The sequence below is a fragment of the Anolis sagrei genome, chromosome 1 (genome assembly GCF_037176765.1).
Source record: "Anolis sagrei isolate rAnoSag1 chromosome 1, rAnoSag1.mat, whole genome shotgun sequence".
In the NCBI taxonomy this organism is placed as follows: Eukaryota; Metazoa; Chordata; class Lepidosauria; order Squamata; family Dactyloidae; genus Anolis; species Anolis sagrei.
Window position 1 is genome coordinate 194,987,353 of NC_090021.1, and position 14,518 is coordinate 195,001,870.

The 14,518-nt window shown below is 40.4% G+C and overlaps 1 protein-coding gene across 1 annotated transcript in view; it reads right to left on the reverse strand.

Moving 5' to 3' along the window:
* Window positions 1-14,518, reverse strand: part of LOC132776711 (collagen alpha-1(XXVIII) chain-like) — a 54,028-nt gene that overhangs the window by 21,867 nt on the left and 17,643 nt on the right. The window contains 7 exon segments of the mRNA XM_067471723.1: window positions 93-161; window positions 5,029-5,097; window positions 6,356-6,424; window positions 6,795-6,863; window positions 10,414-10,467; window positions 12,053-12,097; window positions 14,391-14,435. Coding sequence (XP_067327824.1) covers window positions 93-161; window positions 5,029-5,097; window positions 6,356-6,424; window positions 6,795-6,863; window positions 10,414-10,467; window positions 12,053-12,097; window positions 14,391-14,435 — 420 coding nt within the window.

Sequence of the window (14,518 nt, forward strand, 5' to 3'; positions counted from 1 at the left end):
TTGCTTCATTACACCCTTTGTGATTAGTATCAGTCACACGGCATTTGAATTTCTTTGGATTTTCTAAATCCACTGGCATATTTACTGCTCACCTTTTCACCCTTGATGCCTATGCCTGGTTGTCCCCGGGGTCCCTTGGGACCATCAAAGCCCCGATCTCCCTATATAGAAAAATAAATTTACATGGTAATTAGCAATACGATTGTTCACTATAATCTTGGATTCCTTTCACTTCAAACAGATGGAACTGCTGATAATGTATTCAAATGATTCAAAATACTAAGCATACCAAAGACTGAAATTACTCACTGGATGAGATTCAAATCAATGTGAACACCATTCACAAAACAATCAGCAAGACATTTTCCCTTCTCTCCAATAGTTGAACCACACCTGAATTCTCCATTGTTCGGGAAAGAGTCAATGCATGTCACATAGTAGATGTTACCTATACATCAGTGGTTCTCAATCTTCCAAATGCCGCAACCCCTTAATACAGTTCTTCATGTTGTGGTGACCCCCAACTATAACATTATTTTAGTTGCTACTGTTATGAATCGTAATGTAATATGCAGGATGTATTTTCATTCACTGGACCAAATTGGGCACAGATACCTGATACGCCCAAATGTGAATACTGGTGGGGTTGGGGTGGGGATTTTGTCATTTGGGAGTTGTAGTTGCTGGGATTTATAGTTCACCTACAATCAAAGAGCATTCTGAACTCCAGCAATGATGGAATTAAACCAAACTTGGCACACAGAACTCCTATGACCAACAGAAAATACTGGAAGGGTTTGGTGGGCATTGACCTTGAGTTTTGGAGTTGTAGTACCCCCTTAACCAGGGTTGCCTTTGAAGACTGTTTGGAAACTCCAACTAGTCCAACGGACGGCAGCCAGACTGCTCACTGGAGCATCATACAGGGAGCATACCACCCCTCCACTGGCTGCTAGCACAATTCAAAGTGCTGGTCTTGGCCTATAAAACCCTATGTGGTTCCAGCCCAGCTTACTTGTCTGAACGTATCTCCTTCTATGTTCCACCTCGTAGTTTAACATCGTCCAGGGTGGCCCTGCTCTCGGCCCGGTCAGCTTCACAAACGTGTTTGGCGAGGACAAGGGACAGGGCCTTATCGGTGGTGACCCCCCATCTGTGGAACTCACTCCCCAGCGAGATTAGATCGGCATCACCCCTCCTTTCATTTAGGAAGAAATTGAAATCATGGTTTTGGGACCAGACCTTTGGACAGCAGGCATGAAAGCACCTCAGATGTGAAATTGGACTGGATGCAACTATTGGCTTGATAATAATGTTTTTACATTGTTTTTAATTTACTGTTTTCTACTGTTTATACCCTGTTATATTTATTGTATCTGTTTTTTACATGTTGGCATCGAATCGCTGCCAGTGTAACCAGCTCTGAGTCCCCCCTTGGGGGTTGAGAAGGGTGGAGTAGAAATGTTAGAAATAAATAAATAGTCAAATTCTTTACCCTTACTCTTCCTAAATGCTTTTGGAGCTTCAAATTTAAAATTGAATGGTTTATGTCTTAAAGAAGTCAATTATTTGCTTCTTTTTAAACTTTATTCCCTTCTTTAAAAATGGAAAAGATCACATTACCATTGAACACCATTCACTAGGTAAAGGTATACACAAATGATTGATCTTTTTTGTTTCTTTTTCTATTTTCTGCTGAGACAGGATGGAGTTTTCTTAAGAGCGGAGTCCTGGCTGAATTCCAAATTGTTTCCTTCCATTCATTCTGCTTGTTTAAACTTCCTTTGTAGTTTCAGTTTGTTAATGCCTCTTTAACTTTACTAAGCTGATGTGAAGTTTTGGCTTCATGTTCACTGGGATGGAATTGCTTCATGTCTCCAAGGAATTGTTCTTTTTTGTGCGACCACATTTCAATTCGCATTTTTTATCTTTATACAGAAAAGCTGCTACAATATACAATGAAAACAGCAGGAGGCCAAAACTTTCCTGCAGAGGCACGTGAAAAATTGATAGAGTGATCACCTTATATGTGTCTCATAAACATAAGCTTCAACCCACATGAACACAATCCACATATATGCATATGAACACAGGTTTTAATCCACCATCCAGCAGTAGCTGTAGCTTCAAAAGACAACAACAACAGCAATAATGGGACACCATTTCCTAGGGCTGCCAGGCTGGATATGGAACAGGGCTTTTGTGACTTTAATCTTAAATACTATGCATTTCCATATCTGCAGGTGATACTTCATGTGGATACATGCTACCATGGATAAACAAAGCATTTCCGGCTGAAGAACACCATGTCACACCGGAGGACATAAAATGCCTAGAGAGGGCATATTTTGTTGGATATTGATATATGAAACCATTTATAGTAGTTCCACAGATACGAAGGTCATGTAATGAGAAGCAGGGTGAGTGCCATAGTTACTTACTTATTTAGGTGATCCCTTGTTCTCTAAGTAAGATTGTCCTCCAAGGTCAGTGTACTGGCGGTGGGTCAGTAGGTGACTGTGGAGCCCTATTCTTGACCTGCATGTTCTCCTGCAGTGAGGGCATAGGTTTCCAGGTAGAAAGCGGTCTTTCCTCTTGGCACGTTTTTCTCTTTCGCCCTACATTTGTGCCTCTTCAAATTCTACAGCACTGCTGGTCACAGCTGACCTCCAGCTAGAGCTCTCAAGGGCCAGGGCTTTCCGGTTCTCAGTGTCAATGCCACAATTTTTAAGCTTGGCTTTGAGCCCATCTTTAAATCACTTTTCCTGTCCTCCAACATTCCATTTTCCATTCTTGAGTTCGAAGTAGAGAAACTGCTTTGGGAGACGGTGGTTGGGCATTTGGACAACGTGGCCAGTCCAGTGGAGTTGATGGCAGAGGACCATCGCTTCAATGCTGGTGTACTACTAATGGTGTCCCTCCATTAGACCAGTGTTAAGTTTAAAAGCCTAGATTACCATTAAGGAGAAAATGTAGTGACAGCAAAGTACTACTCATTCAAGCTCTTTTTTCAGGCACAGCTATTCTCTTCCAACATGGTTTTTCCTTTTCCAATGAACAGGGTGGAAGAGGAGCACCAACTGCAGACAGTGTCTTTGTGCTCCTTCCCTGCTCTCATCAGAGGCCAGGTCCCAGAACAGCTTCCTCTACTTGCACCTTATCTACGGGTGTGAACATCAGCCCCTAGTTGAAACATGACTCAGTTTCTGTATCAGGCTATGATGAGAATGATGAATTATGTCCACATGAAGAAAACCTTATACCTTAGGGATGCCACTCATTTTTAATAGAGTTATACTTTACTTTTGGTATTCCTGTTGAATTTTGGTATGCTTTCGACTGCAAATGCTTAAGCCACTTAACTAAAAAGTAATAATAGCAGAAACTTCCCTAACCAGAAAGAGAAAAAGTTATTTTACTGATTTTCCCCTTCCTTGTAGAATACTTTTGACTTTACCACCACCATTTATAATACAAAGTTATGGCACAGCTATTCTACTTTAACTGCCCACTCACACTACAAAGTTATGGCACAGTTAGTCCATGTCAACATCCTATGGAATTTGTGGTTTGTTTGAGGCATCACAGGAACTCTTGTTCACATTTGGCCATATTGAGGATTCATGCCAAGTTTGGTCCAAATCTATCATTGTTTGAGTCCACAGTGCTCTCTGGAGGTAGGTGAACTACAACTCCAAAACTCAAGGTCAATGCCCACCAAACCCTTCCAGTATTTTCTGTTGGTCATGGGAGTTCTGTGTGCCAAGTTCGGTTCCATAGTTGGTGGAATTCTGAATGCTCTTTGATTGTAGGTAAACTATAAATCCCAGCAACTAAAACTCCCAAATGACAAAATCAATCCTCTCCCAACCCCACCAGTATTCAAATTTGGGCATATCATGTATTTGTGCCAAATTTCATCTAGTGAATGAAAATACATTCTGCATATCAGATATTTACATTACAATTCATAACAGTAGCAAAATTACAGTTACGAAGTAGCAATGAAAATAATTTTGATTGGGAGTCACCACAACATGAGGAACTGGATTAAGGCTTGTGGCATTACTTACTTACTTACTTACTTCCTTACTTAGGCGATCCCTCGTTGGACGAGTAAGATGGTCTTCCATCACGGGTTTCCTTGTGGGTCCGTATGTGGCTGTGGAGCCCTATTCTTGCTCTGCATCTTCTTCCGCAGTGAGGGCATTGGTTTCCAGGTGGAAGGCGGTCCCGGTCGGGGTTGGCTTGACGCGCCTTCCTCCTGGCACGTTTCTCTCTTTCACCCTCCACTCGTGCCTCCTCGAATTCTGCAGCACTGCTGGTCACAGCTGACCTCCAGTTGGAGCGCTCAAGGGCCGGGGCTTCCCAGTTCTCGGTGTCTATGCCAGAGTTTTTAAGGTTGGCTTTGAGCACATCTTTAAATCTCTTTTCCTGTCCACCAACGTTCCATTTTCCGTTCTTAAGTTCAGAGTAGAGCAACTGCTTTGGGAGACGATGGTCAGGCATCCGGACAACGTGGCCGGCCCAGCGGAGTTGATGTTGGAGGACCATCGCTTCAATGCTGGTGGTCTTTGCTTCTTCCAGCACACTGACGTTTGTCCGCTTGTCTTCCCAGGAGATTTGCAGGATTTTCCGGAGGCAGCGCTGATGGAATCGTTCCAGGAGCTGCATGTGATGTCTGTAGACAGTCCCATTAGGAAGGTTGAGAACCACTGAACTACAGGAATATATTTTTATACAAACTAATCAGTTTCTGCTGAAACACGGCACAAACATTTTACACACAGTCATTTTGGTGCCACCTTTCTGAGGGTCTCACTCAGTGGAATTTGCACCTTTTGCACTCTGCTAATGATGCCATTGTAGAAGGCTTTGCTAGATTAAAGGATCTTTTGTAGTTAGTATGACTGGGTGCAACTCATATCTTGGTATATATTGGTTATTCAGAATGGACAATGGCACATATTATATTTATGGCAAAAAGGCATTCATTTAAACACAATGACTTTTTTAAAAGTCTCCTACTTTTGGTCCTGGAAGCCCTTCACCCAGTGAACCTCTTTCTCCTTGAATACCTTGTGGTCCTTGAGGTCCCTGTAAAAAGAACAAAAGTTTCAAAACATCCCAGAAAAGTATGGAAATCAATAACAAATCATCTAAATGTGATCTTTATACATCTCTGTGGTCTGGAACCTAGTTTCAACCTGCCCCAGATTGCTAGAGTAATATATTCATGATACATCAAAAAAGTAGAAAGCCATGAACTGCAGCAATAACAAGTTGTAGCAGATTTTTCTTCCAGCCTTTGCCTCCTCCCGCCCCAACTTCTGGCCTCACTGAATAAAAGGCTTAAATTCTGAGCCTGGAAGGTTCATCCTGTAATAATCCAACAAAGCAGCCAAGCATAAGCTTTAACTTTAATAATAGCTCCTGATGGGCTCACTTATAGGCTCAATTTTGAGCAAGTGTTTAAGATTCCTGGCAGGAGGACTTTCAGACAGAGATAGGCAGTTTCTGGGTTGCAACATTACATGTCATGTGTTTTTTTCCCCTGAGGAGTCAGTGGATAAAAAGCTACCAAACTCTCTTATCAAGAGTTATGATGTCAGAAGAATCTTCAATGACTTGAGTGGGAAACTCCTGGGGTCTCAATTCAACCCCCTCATTTTTTTCCAGAGTGCCATATCCCCTTCTTTGTGGTGTGCAAGACACCAATTTAACTGCCATGGCTCAATGCTATGAAAACACGGAAGTTGTAGTTTTACAGTCTTTAGCCTTCTCTGCCAAGTACTGCTGGTGCCTCAGAAAACTATTTATTTATTTATTACTAGCCGTCCCCTGCCATGGTCCAGTCTATGTATATGTGTTTTTGTGTGTGTACATGTGTGTGTATATTTTGTGTATATGTGGGTTTGAGTATATATATATGTGTGTGTGTGTGTGGTTTTGCGCATGTGTTGTAATTTTTTTTGGCTTTTAAAGTTTCTTCTGTTGTGTTTTACAGTGTTTTTATGAGTGATGGTCACTCATTGGCCTGATAGTTGCATTGTGTCCAAATTTGGTGTCAATTCGTCCAGTGGTTTTTGAATTATGTTAAGCCCACAAACAAACATTACATTTGTATTTATATAGATTGACCTGCATTTTTTTTTTTGTATACCGCCCTTCTCAACCCCGAAGGGGACTCAGGGCGGTTCACAGTGGTTGCAACAATTCAACTACAACTCTCAAGATGTCCTAGCATTGAGCCATGACAATTAAAGTTGTATCAAACTGCATTAATGTATAGTGCAGATGCACCTTCAGGGATTAATAAAGGGGAATTTCTCTTCTCTTCATGTGCAATACATACCGGTAAACCTGGTTCTCCAACTCCTGGTGGACCAACAGGACCTGGTCTTCCTGTCAAACCAATGTCACCCTAAAAAAGTGGGTGGTATGGTATGTTTAGTTTTGACTGCAATGCAAACACTGAAAAGAGGAAGTGTTGTCTGAATTGATACAATGCTCTTGCAAACACTAGAAGGAAGCAAAACAAGTCTCATCCCAACTAACTCTTTCTTTTCACATATATACATCAAAATTTATCACCGCTGGACTACTGAGAGTTGCAACCCCCCTCCCAAAAACCATCCCTAGTATGAAAGTGTTTGAACTGTATCCAGAATACCTTTCAGGTATTACAAAGACATCATTTATTCTTGCTTACACTTTTTTTCCGGTTGTATATTATTTCAGCGGCAGGCCTTTCTAGTTCTTTATACAGCAGGCTATATGATTGGCATCCTTACCTTTGGGCCAGGCAATCCTATTCCAGTTTCTCCAGTCAATCCAGGAGGACCAGGCAGGCCTCTTTCACCCTGTCAAACAACCCCAGAAGAAATAGCTTCAAACTTGACATATTTGCAATGTAAATGATAATACTGTTATATTCATTGCAGCCCTGGAAGATTCTCTGGTAGCTAGAAATTAAAATATGCAATAGGAATGGGCAATACGTTGTTGTTTATTCATTCAGTCGCTTCCGACTCTTCGTGACCTCATGGACCAGCCCACGCCAGAGCTCCCTGTCAGCCGTCACCACCTCCAGCTCCTTCAAGGTCAAGCCAGTCACTTCAAGGATGCCATCCATCCATCTTGCCCTTGGTCGGCCCCTCTTCCTTTTCCCTTCCATTTTCCCCAGCATCATTGTCTTCTCTGAGCTTTCCTTTCTTCTCATGATGTGGCCAAAATACTTCATCTTTGCCTCTACTATCCTTCCCTCCAGTAAGCAGTCAGACTTTATTCCCTGAAGTATGGACTGGTTGGATCTTCTGACGGTCCAAGGCACTCTCAGAACTTTCCTCCAGCACCACAGTTCAAAAGCATCTATCTTAATTCGCTCAGCCTTCCTTATGGTCCAGCTCTCAAATCCGTATGCTACTATGGGGAGTACAATTGCTTTAACTGTGCATATCTTTGTGAGCGATACATACAAACATGAAATAAATAAATAGACCATAGAGAGTTAATAGGGATAAGTGCATTTCCCCTTTTGTGCTTCTTTACTGTATATGAGGATTTTGAAATCTATTTTTTTCAAACGAACCAACCAAACCATTCATCTTCTGTTCATTGCGGGATTAGAAAACCTGGATGTTCCAACAAGTTTTCCAGAACGATTAGTCCCCAGACCCAGTTTCCAGTTAACCAGGTAGCACTCTGTCCTGCATTTTAGCTACTTTGACTTGCTGTTTGCACTAGCCCTTGCCCAGCCCTTTATAATTGGACGTGACTAGCTGTAACCCTGGCCATTAGTTTTGCTGAATCTCTACCTGATGGAGCTATAATGAAATGGATTTTAATGTTTTTATCTTTAGTATATTTTAGTAGAAATTGTTGTATTTTATGATGTTTTCAGCTGTTGTTACTTTGTTTCTTAAGTTTAATTAGGTGGGGCACTCCATGTAGTCATGCCGGCCAGATGACCTTGGAGGTGTCTATGGACAACGCCAGCTCGTCAGCTTAGAAATGGAGATGAGCACCGACCTCCAGAGTTGGACACGACTGGACTTCATGTCAGGGGAAAAACTTTACCTTTACTATATTGTCGAATGTGTTTATTTTGTTGTAATTGTTTGTATGGTTTCTTTCCGACAATTAAATGTTTACCTCTATCTCCTTTGGGGAGATAGAATGGAATACAGATAAAATTTTATTATTAAAGCTTTATTAACTCCAGAATTTGTATTTTTGTTCTGCTTTATTTTTGTTTTTGTGTATGTGTGTGTTGCTTTCATACTTTTGCAATGCACTTCCTGGCTCAGCAAAAATGCCAGATTTGGCCTGGGAGAAAGCGCGTTTTCACATCACAACTGCACTTTGACTGACATAATTTCCATCTTACGAAATTCTGGGATGTGAAGTTCAATCAGAGGTACCAGGGGGATTTATTTGGCTAACAATTCTAAATGCCATTCCTTAAACTGTAAATCCCAGGATTCATTAGGATGGCATCACGGCAGTTGAAATGGAATCATGGCATCATAACTGGATGCAGTGGAATGGTCAGAAGTAAATGTAGGGATATCATTCAGGTGAAAATTAAATCTTTCAGAAGGGCAAATCTACCTATGTCTTCTCTTATCCTGTTTCTCCTCCTCTTCTTAATCCACCTCTTCATCCCCTCCCCTCCTAATCCTCCTCCTCCTCCCCTCCTCCTCCTATCATACTGGAACTTAAGGATACAAGAACCTGCCAGAGGTTTAGCATGGCTGGTAAATTACCAGCAACTATAAGACCTATCAACCGAAAGGTAGCAAGTTCAAAGTCCTGGGTCGGTGTGAACTGCCAACTGTCAGCTCTGCTCACTGTTTATCTAAGCAGTTTGAAAACAGCTTTAGCTTTAATTAGAGAAATTAGGAACCACTAAAAGCAGGGGAGGTGTTTTATGATGCTATAAAGAAAGAAGATCAGAAAATGCTGGGTGACCAAAAGGAAGGAGGAAGTCCTGACGGCTCTTTGTCATAGAGGATGGAGTGACAGCACCCCCTGTGTCCGGACTCGACCCCAACCTTCCATGGTACCATAACAGCTGGGCACTGAGTCAAAACAACACTCCTCCTTTCTGTTCTGTATGTCTGTGTATTGTCTATACAAAACGGCATTGAATGTTTGCCATACTGTGATCCGCCCTGAATCCCCTTCGGGGTGAGAAGGGCGGAATATCAATAAAGTGTTATTAATATTATTATTATTACCTGAATAGGTCTCATGACACACTATGTCACCATGATATTAACTGGGAACCAAATGTAAATTCAAGAATTTTCCTTATGGTAATTCATGCAGCCAATTTTGCTTGATAATGGAGTAGATTTAGCAAACAGTCCCTCATGCTGAGATCAGCACCCAAACATAATGTTTTGGCCAGAAAGCGGTTGTTGAATTGCTATGAGAATTGAATTCCACATAGATCTTAGCATAGAGTTTTAATAATAACATCAAATAAAAAGTCTGAATCAAGTCTGCTGTACATCTCTTGTTGTTGTCAGAAGAGATGGCCTGGAGTAAAATAGTTTTCTCCCACATTTGAGAAGAAATCCAAGTGTCATGTAAAGATGTTATTTATGAGTTGCACTTTAACGGTTCCCTGAAGCTTAAAGCTGTATAAGAACATAATCGGGCCAAAGTGCCTTGAAGGGAATTTTTCTGATGTGGAATGTCATGGAAGTTCTGTTTTAATTTTTTGATATTGCACCTCACTCTTAAGTATTAACAAAATAATTGATTTTGTTCTTTAATGATCCACTGAGTGATTTTTCATGCAACCTTGGTACATCAGCTTCAATATAACTAAGATGTCTAGAACTCCCAGCGTAGGAATGATTTAAATACTAGTATTTTCATCAATACATGCATCCCAACAGATATCAATATGTTATAGTATATCTACATTTGCTACAACTAAATATAATATTTTATATTTTAAAAATTTGATTTGTGCTCTACCAAGATTAGCACTAGCAGTTATGGCAGAATACATGCACACAGAAATATCTATAGAACTTTATATACTTGTCTAAATATATAACTTTTTTCTTAAATTGCACACGCTTATTAAATAATCAGGAGAGGGCATCATAGTGCTATTTCGATCTTGTTATTTTTCAAAAGCATCTCTGTGCTTCTTAAGCACCCCAGAAGCTGCCCATAACTTCTAATTAATATATAAAAGGCTAAATTCATCAATTTATCTTTTTTAGATGTGAGGAACTTCTGTTGTGGCTTTGTCTTTTTTTCTAGGAGCATTTTATTCCAGACACTGTGAGTCAAACAACATGAGGGGAAATCAAGCATCTGGGAAAAGTTACATATGTATCTGTAAGGTCTGATAATGTTGAGAAACAATATTAACTTTAGGAATTCTACCTTTGATCCCTGCACTCCTTCAGGCCCTTGATCTCCAGGCAGACCTTGGGGACCCTGTTAAAACAGAATATAAGGTGAAGATGCCTGGATAGACAAGGTTATGACTACTTTAGTACTATAGCCACACAAAACAGTATATATTCAGTGGTCAAGAAAACATGTTATGGCTGTAAACCGGGCTGAGTCCCTCGACGAGGTTGAGAAGCTCGGTATACAAAACTCTGAAATAAATAAATAAATAATAAATAATGTTCTTTGGCTATAAACATGAAGACTTGTTGCATTCCCAAGGAAGCATTACCTACCTTCATCTATCTAACCAAAATTTTCTGAACCTGTTTTCCTGGTCTATAGAACAATAAGGAATTTGTGTTGTCCAAGAAATGGCTGTTCATAGATGCCAACAGTTTTGAAAGTACTGGCTGGGTCAAGGAACTTATTCTTTTCTTGATACTGATGGATTGTTGCCATTGGCTTGGATGAACATGGATGGCTAAGAACTCTAAAAGCAACATCTATGAAGATCAGCACCAAATCTTGCTGGAGTTGTGTAGGTTCACATTCTACTCAGCTGCAGAGGGTTTGATTGCGATAACATCAAATAGTAGTACTTTCCACACTAAAATCAAACTTATTTGTTTACGATAGAAATTAAGATAACTTGCTCATGTTAGGGAAATAACTAAAACATTTTTTTTACTACATTGACTTCAATTTATGTTTCTAAGCTAGGGCACAGTAGGTTAATCACCAGATGCAGCTGTAGTAAATTTAGCTAACCAAAAGGTTGAGAGTTCAAAGCCGGGTCAGGGTGAGCTCCTGACCTTCAGCCCAGCTCCCTGCCCACCTAGCGGATCGAAAATGGCAATGTGAGGAGATGAACAGGAACTGCATTAAGTGGGGAGGTATTTTAGACACAGCATTTCGATCAGAAAAAGGAGTACAGTTTACGAACAAAGAAAGCTCTTTTGCAAGGGGATGGAGTAACGGAACCCCACCGCGGCTGGAACTGAGCACAGCCTCCAAAGTTACCGAAAGATGGGGAAAGCCTATATAAAAACCTCTATCTGTTGTCTGTCTCGTCATTTTATAATTGGCATTGAATGTTTGCTGAGGCCCCTTTGGGGTGAGAAGGGCAGAATATAAATACTGTAAATAAATATAAATAAATATTTTGTCAACACGTGCATTGATATTTGTTCTATAGTGACTGAAAGGAGAGGACAAAGGGAATTGGTTATTTTACTGATTAAAATCCCTTTATATATCACAGCGCACAGTAGCTAGCTTCCTACCCTATAATTTGCTGATCCCAAATCTCATTTCCAAGTTCAAACCTGGAAGTGACACATTTCACCCTTGAAATTGCTTAATTGGTTCTCTATAACATATTGGGTCATCTTAATACTGAGATAAAAACGTGCAAAAATCTTTTTTTTTCCTGATAGGTTTTCTTAACTGTTGGGAAACTTGCTTTTGATCTGAGAATGAAACATGATAGATACCCTTTCCACCCACAACATAGGCTTGTATTGGTGACAGGAAGTTAATAGCAATTTGAGTAAAATTGGAGTTTCAGAAAGAAAAATGGCAGATAGCATAATCTGAAAGCAATTCAGTGCCACTGTCTGGTTGTCACCTGCAAACCTCGGAGACCTCTTGGTCCACCCGGACCTTCTGGACCCTAAATAAGAAGAAGATAAATTATACCTGGACCACATATATAGAACAAGTCAACAGCTATAAAGCACAAACTAGACAAAATATATCAAAAGCTATTAAAACAGCTATAAAAATAAGATGTTTTAAATGGAGTTAATATGATTGTGTCACCTGCACACATCCTACCACAAGGCTACTCAAAACTAAGCAGATATACCTTTCTTCATTATGTTTGCCCAATGATCACAAGTGGCATGTGGCAACCAGGGCGTACTTGGTTGAGGTGCCTTTGTTGTTGTTCTTTCGTTCAGTCGTCTCCGACTCTTCGTGACCTCATGGACCAGCCCACGCCAGAACTCCCTGTCAGCCGTCACCACCCCCAGCTCCTTCAAGGTCAGTCCAGTCACTTCAAGGATGCCATCCATCCATCTTGCCCTTGGTCGGCCCCTCTTCCTTTTCCCTTCCACTTTCCTCAGCATAATTGTCTTCTCTAGATGCCTAGATTTTTATTTATAGGGATGTAGGCATTATCTACAACTTCTTCTGGTCTATTTGAGTGTGTCCTTACAGTATTTGGAGTGGGAGGCAGGTATAAGGAGATGAATTTATTTTTTTAATAATAATATATGTTTCCAAGTTAGTCCTGTTGTATTGGAGGTGGTTTGATCCTGAAGTCTTAATTGGGTAAAGCTGTATTTCTTATTTTGTGTCAAAAGCATTGCATAAAACCGTTTTTCTAAAACTGATAAAATAGTTTATTTAAATCTGATAAAATAAAGGGATCACAAGCTGCTAGATAGTTTTAGACCAAAAATGGGCAACAGCGACTGCATTGTCTGTAGCTTTAAACAATTCTTCCTCTGTACATGAGGCAGGGCATTGTGGGCAAGAACACAGATGCTGAGTTGTTTGTTCTGCTCCACAGTCACACATGGTGGAGGATTCTTCTAGGTAGTGCCATTTTGTCAGGATGTCTCTTGAACTGCCCACTCCATCTCTGAGTCTGTTGAGGGACTTAGAGATTGACCATTCTTGGTTTGACCCTGGAGGAAGACCCTTGTGTGGGGCCATCCAGTTGAAATTGCTTGATTTTGCTGCCCACAGGGATATTCTTGCTATTGCTGGAGGAACATTTAGAGGAGTGGTGGTTCTCCTGAAACTTTTCCTTGATTTTAGTCTACTGGGAGGAGGCTGCTAGCCATACAGTAGATGGCTTTCACAAAGTTCAACCTTATTTATCTCACAATTGGCAGCAACTTCCTGTCACACATCTGGGGGGGGGGGGATGCCAGCTATCTTATAGATTCTATTAACAGATGTAGGTTTAAGACATTCTGTGATTATTTTACATGTCTAATTAAGCTGTATGATCTCCAAGATGTTGAAGACAGAGACAGAGTTCAGCACCTTGGAGAACTTCTTTAAATATTATATTAAAATCCAGAGAAAGCTGATGAGAAAGCCCCCAATCACCACTATCAGGTATTGAGGATGAAGGCCTTATACAAGAATGTCTCTATACGTCTCTACCTGAGTCCAGTTGAACATAATTTCAGAACTAATGTAATTGAAAATCCTGATAACACCAAGTTCTTGCTCATGGAACTCCATATCCATGTTCAAGTGAATACAGGAGAGGGGACTGTAGAGATTTCTACCATCATCGGAGGTCGCCACGACCATCCCAACGTGATTTGCTCTATATGCCGGGTCCTAGGGAAGTGCACTTGGAAAGCCTTTTCTATTTCTGCCCCTTCCTTATGGAATTCCTTGCCTCCCTATTTGAGAGCCATGCGTGACTTAGGGCATTTTATCCTAGCACTTAAGACCTGGCTTTTTACTAGAGCATTTGACCCATGTTAATTTTAATATTTGTATGTATGTGTTTTATCCTGTATAATTTCTGCTATGTAAATCGCCTGGAGCATCTCGGATGGAGGGTGATTAATAAGTAATTAAAGATGATGATGATGATGTACAATCATCACCCATCTTCAGATGTAACCCTAAGCATGAGCTGGCAAATGGCTAGATTAGGCTCTCGACCTATTCATCATGTGGTAAATGGCTTCTGGCAGAGATGCCAGAAGTGGTTAGTTGTCTTGATCCATATCTTTAATGGTATAGTTACTAGAACTGTATTGACAATTTTTAAATTAATCATCATTAAATTAATTGAACTTTAAAAGTTTCACTGCACTACTCATAATTACAACATCATTATAGGAATAGTTCAATGAGGAATGCAATTTCAGAATGAATAGACAACCCCCTACATGATCTTCTTTCACGTTAACACTAATATTGCTACTTACTCTGTCACCTTTTATTCCTGGAGTTCCGCATTCACCTCTTTCACCCTTAGAGTTAAAAAATGTAAATTAGTGCAACACACCACTAACATTATTTCAATGTATTAAAATATTTTGTAGTGATTTCTTCA